The sequence below is a fragment of the Carya illinoinensis genome, chromosome 11 (genome assembly GCF_018687715.1).
Source record: "Carya illinoinensis cultivar Pawnee chromosome 11, C.illinoinensisPawnee_v1, whole genome shotgun sequence".
Taxonomy (NCBI): Eukaryota; Viridiplantae; Streptophyta; class Magnoliopsida; order Fagales; family Juglandaceae; genus Carya; species Carya illinoinensis.
Window position 1 is genome coordinate 1,392,985 of NC_056762.1, and position 7,448 is coordinate 1,400,432.

General features: G+C 35.6%; 1 protein-coding gene across 1 annotated transcript; it reads left to right on the forward strand.

Moving 5' to 3' along the window:
* The first annotated feature begins 2,704 nt into the window (after nucleotides 1-2,704).
* LOC122280892 (cytochrome P450 94B3-like) lies at nucleotides 2,705-4,541 on the forward strand. Its single transcript, XM_043091997.1, has one exon. The coding sequence runs from the start codon at nucleotides 2,789-2,791 to the stop codon at nucleotides 4,319-4,321; it is 1,533 nt and encodes a 510-aa protein (XP_042947931.1). The 5' UTR covers nucleotides 2,705-2,788; the 3' UTR covers nucleotides 4,322-4,541.
* Nucleotides 4,542-7,448: the final 2,907 nt, after the last annotated feature.

Consider the following 7,448-nt stretch of genomic DNA (forward strand, 5'->3'; position numbering starts at 1 on the left):
AGCTATAGCAGCTTTAGTTAAAAATCAACATATATGTGCAAATTTCAACATTGGGTGTTAGAACGGTGCATGTGCAGTAGCTGTGTAATCTATGCATTCACACTTAGAGTGGTTTTCAACATTTGCACACTGCAATCACCGAAGAGGGAGGATACGAGTTTCTCCAATTAGTTCTTTTGCATGCATGATATATTCTTTCTTCTTTCTTTTTTTTTTTTTTTTACATTCTTTTATTCTTTTTTTAATAAAACTGGTAGTGACACCTTAGATTTTGTGTATTTTAGTTGTGAATAGTATTTTTGTTACAATAAATTAATTATAAAAATCTATTTTTCTTTAGTGAGATTCGTGCGCCAAGTCGCCTCTATGTAGAAGAATTAAATTAAGAATGCATGCTCGATCGAGCACGACAATATTGTTTAACACGTGAAATGAGTGATGTTTTTGGAGCCGCAGCGCGCTGAAAATTATGTAGGCTAACGTGCAAAAAATGTCAATGAGCTGAATAATGTTATTGCCGGCGTAGAACTTAGGGCAGAAATTCAATCTACAGGAAATGTAGTATATCTCATCCCACGCTTATTACACGTACTACGAAAAATCAACACGTAGCAATGTCGACGGTTGATTTATTAGGCGCATGCAAGATATTTTTCTACATCTTTATTTTAAAAAATAATAAAAAGACTTGATTTTATAAAAATAAAATTAAAAAATCCTCCATTTGAAATAAAGTTGTATCTGCATCCTAATTTTCCTATTATAATTATAATAAAGAGTTATTTCTCGATCGACCTCTTTCAATTAATTCGATCTTTATGTTTATAAAATTATCTTATTTATTAAGAAAGCTTTGTTAGATGCATGTATTCCATAGGGACCTTCATTAGGCAAGCATATTATTAATTACTAGAACTTTTTTTTTTTTTTTGATAAAGGGGATAGCATTGGTTTCGAATTCAAGTTTTCTATTTAGAGAACAGGGTCATATGCCGGCCATCAGACCATCAAACTCTTGGCTATTAATTACAATAACTAATAATTGTGGCAAAATATTAAATAATCTTGTATACAATTCTAGCGACTCCAAAATTTTAAAGTGTACGTCACTACAAGAAAAACATGTTTTTGCGACTAAAATTTTATAATTAAAATGATTATTTCCGACGAAAACGAGATTTTTCTTGTAGTGCATGTTTGGTCATGAATAGGACCTGATAATAAGAAAATACATAGCTAATCCTGTCTAGAATGTCTATCACATGGTTTGGACTTTTATACAAGGAATTAATAGATCGTAGTCATTAAAAAAAAAAAAAAAAAAAAAAGCTAGGAATAGTCCGTCCTCATTTTGAGGAATAGTCATTCCTTTTTTTTTAAAAAAAAAGGGGAGGAATTAAGGATAACTATTCCTTAGGAACTTGAGTTGCTTAATTTAGGGATTTTCTTAATCTAATTCAACCAATTAGATTAAAAAAAGGGGGGCAATAAGAAATGGGTTGTCACCAAACAAATTAATCTTATTTTTTAAAGAATGGGAATGAGCATTCCAATTCTCTTAATTAAAATATGAATACTCATACTATATATTAATCTCAAAAGACTTAATTACTATCGTTGTTTACCACATTAATATTCCTTAATTAACTTCTAGTTGCTTTTCAAAAAAAAAAATTTAACTTCTAGTTGGGACTAGAACAAGAAATAAATTATAAACAGATGATAATATTAGTCATACATGGATATTTTATAGATACCTCTAAGCGAGATTCCACTTCATAAAGCTTTCTCTCTCATTCAAGATTTTAATCTTCGAATGAGAACTCTAGCTAGCTAGGTAATCGGCCTAATTAATCATTTTCTTTAACTATATATTGAGCAGTACTGTATGGCCATACCTAACAATATTAATGACATTAATGCATTGGGATTTTCTTCTATCCAATTCCGCAAACACCAAAAATATGATAAAACGAACATATATATTAAAATTCAAAAATAATTAAACACATTATATATATATAGGAGAAAATAATTTACAATTATAAATTATACATCTGTCGCGTAATCATTTTAAAAAAGTGAATAAAATATAAAATTTACGTAAAAAAGTTAATTTTTTAATAATATATTTTATTTTGTTTTATAGCGATTACATGACGTTTACGTACTTTATAATTATATATAAAATTACACAATTAAGCCATGCTAGGCATGCATGCATGGTTTTGTCTTCAATTATTCACGAGTAATTCCGATCAACAATAAAAATGGTTTCAAATATATTTGCTTGTAAGTTAATTAAATTATTCTCAGCCCGAACGCGTACTAGTACTAACAGCTAGCTAGTTTTGCACGTAGTACGGTAACTCTTAGTTTATTATTGCGCCAAAGTACTATAGTTTCGGCGCCGTAACAGATGCATGTTTCATTGTTCGAATTGTCCTTTTCCTTCCTGACCCGATTCGCCGTTTCAACTTTCATTGTTCTTAATTTTAAGCTCGTGAACAACGTGTCAATTGTCATGCAGTAGTACTGATCTTTTTTATCTTCTTTTATAAACCTAATGTAGCCAAGACGTCAATGTCGGCCCGGCCCAGCCCCTCCCCGCCTCTTCATCTCTCTCCACTCTGATCTCCAGTCTCTATTTATCGCAAATTTTCACCCCATGTGTACCGCGTACGTGTATATATATATCTCTCCCTTCTTACCCTTATTTTTCAATTAACTCTCGCCACTAGTGACTCGTCCTGAGTGACATATTCTAAGGCGGAGCTGCTGATCAGCCATGTTTATCTTCCTTGCTTTCATCTCTCTAGGCTTTTTCCTGTTTCTCTATTCCTTCTTCTCATTCATCTTTCATCCAGTTCACAGTACCAGTAGTACTGGTCGTGATGATCATGGCCCTCCTACACACCCAATCATCGGCTGCCTTATCTCTTTCTATAAAAACCGCTACCGTCTCTTGGACTGGTACACAGACCTGTTATCAAAGTCTCCGACGCAGACCGTTGTAGTGCACCGGCTTGGTGCGCGACGTATTGTTGTGACCGCAAACCCGGCCAACGTCGAGTACATGCTCAAGACCAACTTCAGCAACTTCCCCAAAGGCACGCCTTTCACTGAGATCCTTGGCGATCTTCTTGGCTACGGTATATTTAACGTGGACGGTGAATTATGGTCCACCCAGCGCAAGCTAGCGAGCCATGAGTTTAGCACAAGGTCTTTGAGAGAGTTCGTTGTCAAAACTCTTGAAGATGAAGTCGATCACCGATTGATACCGTTGCTTGAGGAGGCCGCTGGAAGTAACAAAGTCTTGGACTTGCAGGAAATACTGAGAAGGTTTGCGTTTGACACCATCTGCAAAGTCTCGTTGGGCACAGACCCCAGTTGCCTTGACCTAGATCACGCGGTGCCGCCTCTTGTAAAAGCCTTTGACAGTGCCTCGGAGATCAGCGCCATGCGCTCAATGGCCCCGGTGTTCTGGTTTTGGAAGATCAAGCGCGTATTGAACCTGGGATCAGAGAAGAAACTCAAAGATGCACTTCGACTCGTGCATGGCTCAGTGCTCGAGATCATAAGAAACAAAAGGCGAATACTCGAAGAAGCTCGAGAAAACAGATATTGCGAGAGCGACTTACTGTCGAGGTTGTTATTGGCGGGACACGGTGAGGAGGTAGTGAGAGACATGGTGATAAGTTTCATCATGGCCGGTCGAGACACGACCTCCTCGGCCATGACGTGGCTGTTCTGGTTGCTTTCCAAGTACCCAAACCAAAAGGAACTGATTGTAAAGGAAGTGAATTCCGTGCTAGAAAATGGTGAAAAGCCGTTAGACTTTGAAACACTCAAGGAGATGAAGTTCGTCAAGGCATGCTTGTGCGAGTCCATGCGGCTCTACCCGCCGGTTGCGTGGGACTCGAAGCACGCTCTTCAAGGTGACACTTTGCCCGACGGAACTCGGATTGGGAAGGGAGATAGGGTCACGTATTTTCCTTATGGGATGGGAAGAATGGAGGAGCTGTGGGGGAAGGACCGGTTCGAGTTTAATCCGGACAGGTGGTTCGATGAACCGGGTGGGATCGAAGGTGGAGGGGAGTTGAAGCTGGTAAGTCCTTTCAAATTTCCGGTTTTTCAGGCCGGTCCGAGGGTGTGTCTTGGGAAGGAGATGGCTTTTACACAGATGAAGTACGTGGTGGCAAGGATACTAAGGCGGTTCGAGATCGTCCCTGTTTGTGAGGACCGGCCGGTTTTTGTTCCTTTGTTGACTGGCCATATGGCTGGTGGGTTCAAGGTCATGGTCCGGACTCGAAGTAGTTAGTAGCTTCGGGGAGCCGACAGTTGGAACTTAGATATTTTGGCAATATTTTAGCTCCAACCAAATATTAGGCAGACATTGCATTAATATTATTCCACTTGTAAATTAATATTTTGGGAATTTGTCTTTCTTTTTTTCTTTTCCCCTCATATATCTTATTGTGGGAAAAAACAAAATAACCATATAAATTGTCCTTAATTAATTTACCAATGTTATATACATAGTCTAATCCCTAGCTTGGGAATTTTATTAATTCATTATATGTATACTGTTCATGTTGGGAGATATTTACATAATTTGCAACATTTTAGGCACATAAATATATAATCAAGGTCATTGTAAATTAAGAGGCCAATGACTCCTTTAATTTATAAAGACATGCACATGATGCACGCTTGTTTGGATTTAGATATTATTTCATCTTATCTTATCTCATTGTTATAATTTTTTTAAATTTTTACACAAAATATAATAAATAATTCAAAATTTTCAAATCTCAATTCAACTTTTTAAAATTTCAAAACAATAATAATATTAAAAATAATATTTTATTCAAATAATTTCAACTTTTATCTAAAAGTACCATCTCATCTCATCATTAAATCCAAACGAGCCCACATCTCTTTGATGAACAAATTAATGATTCGAGATGAAGTTTCAAGTGGAATATGTAAGGATCATATATAATTAAGGTACGTATTATTTAAATATAATAATTTGTACACTCACTACAAGAGAAGCGGGCTTTTGTGACCAAAATTTAATGACCAAAATGACTATTTCCCACGGTTTTCGTGGAAAATAGTCTTTTTGGTCACAAAAGTTTAGTTACAAAAGCTCACTTCTCTTGTAGTGACCTTTTTTTTATGTATATAATAATTTATATCACATTTAACTATCATACCTATTAATTAGGTTATTTGAAAATTAATCATACAAATTAATTAACGAGAGGTCATGTACATAAAAACTTAATAATCATGTACCTTACATGATTAATTTCTTTCCCTTTTTCACGAATTTTGAATATTGCCTTTTGCATGCTTTAATAGCAAGAGATACCCCAAAATCAAAAATTTTTTCCTTGGAATATTACATTTGCATGTGAAAAGGCAAGCAGAAGACGTGTCATGATTAATAGATAATTCAAACTTAATATTTTTAATTTGGGTGAATATTTTCATCAATTATCATGACTACAAATTCGCATGAAAAGACAGCTAATTAATCAATCAAAGGTTTTCGATCGCCTTTGTTCCCAATAATATTCGATCTAATGGTATATATTATATATGCTATGAATTGAATTCTGATGCTGCATGCATGCTGACTGCTTTCACCACGTACGTAAATTCATGAAGTTCCGGCCAGCAAAAGTATGCTTGATCGATATAGAATTTGATTGAATGATCAATATGCATTCAAGTTCTAAGCATAGTATCAACCTTTGAACATTACATCATTCACTTAAAAGGAAAATTATTATAATATGCTGCATATATGTCCAAACATATCTTCAATCCATTTTCTAAAAAGATTATAAATCGACGATTGAGAGCCACTTATAAATATATATATATATATATATATTTATACTCTTTATCTGATCCCAATTAATTGAATTCAGAATATTCTCCGCATAATTCAACAAAACACACCACATAATTCATTTAGTGGCACTAGAGACATATACACACGTGCTATAGCACTTTTTTGATATTCCATATTATATCCTCCGAGCATCTAAGTCGACGTATGGCATTTACTTAAGACGTTTTTAAGATGATCATTGATTAATATTATTCGATATTAACGGATTTGGATGATCTTCTAGTCCTAGAGTTTTAAGTTTGGGTAGAAACCCTTGAAATTAATTTTAAGTCTTTTTTATTAAGAAAATTGAGATACCGTCTTTTTTTTTTTTTTTTTTTTTTAAATCTTAATTTAAGGCATAAGTATTACACAATGAAAATCTCCTAGCTGCAGGCCGTTTATTTACTATAGAAACTACATGCCGTCTTGCATTAAATCATAAGTCTGGGCATGGATGATACCGTACACATTTCATGTATTTCTTTTCTTGAATGTTCTTTTGATTATTTGATTATTTTGTAGGTTTTTTTACTTTATTGTTAGAGATGCAGTTAGTTTGTTATGCTTGAGATGTATATATATATTCGCTGGTTGTACAGTGCTATGGCTATCAATATACAGAGAAATATTAAAATTTTCTCCATTTCCTTCGTGTGAAATAGCTCTCAGCCTTCTCTAATTTCTGAAACCTAACATGGTATCCAGAGCCTCGAGAGCACCATCCATGGAGGATTTTCCCGACATTTCAGACGATACCTCAATCTTACAGATCCTCACAACCCATTTCGCTTAGACAATGGCGACAGTCCTGCAGTGATTTTAGTCACGGATTTCCTCACCAATGATAACTATATTACCTGGTCGCGTGCGATGAGGAGGGCTCTCCGTGCGAAAAACAAATTGGGTTTCATTTCCGGCTTACTTCCTCAACCCACTGACCCAAATGATCCCCTTCTTGATTTATGGAACCGCTGCAACGACATGGTAGTCTCATGGCTACAAAACTCCATTTGTCCTTCCATCCGATCCAGCATCGCGTTCGTTGATGATGCACGTGAGATTTGGCTTGACCTTGAGGATCGGTTTACTCATCAGAATGGCCCACGAATCTACCAGGTCAAGAAGAACTTAGCTGGATTACTTCAAGAATCTGACACTGTAAGTACTTATTATGGCAAGCTAAAAACTCTTTGGGATGAATTATTGATTTATGATCCTATCCCTGTTTGCACTTGTGGCTCAATGAAAATATTATCCAATTGTTATCAATGTGATTGCGTGTTTCAATTTCTGATGGGCTTACATGATACTTATTCTCTTGTTCGAGATCAAATTATGTTGCTCGACCCATTACCCTCACTCACCAAAGTCTTCTCTCTAATTCAACAACAAGAACGCCATTCTCAGATGGCTTCCACCAACCCTTCCCCTGACTCCTTAGCCTTTGCCATTAGAAAAGCCTACCCAAACCCCACTAAATCTTCCCATCAATCCAAACCTCAGAAAGACAGAGTATATTGTACTTATTGTAAAATCA

Coding starts and splice junctions, on each gene's coding strand:
- LOC122280892 (XM_043091997.1), top strand. CDS start 2,789: ATGTTTATCTTCCTTGCTTTCATCTCTCTAGGCTTTTTCCTGTTTCTC.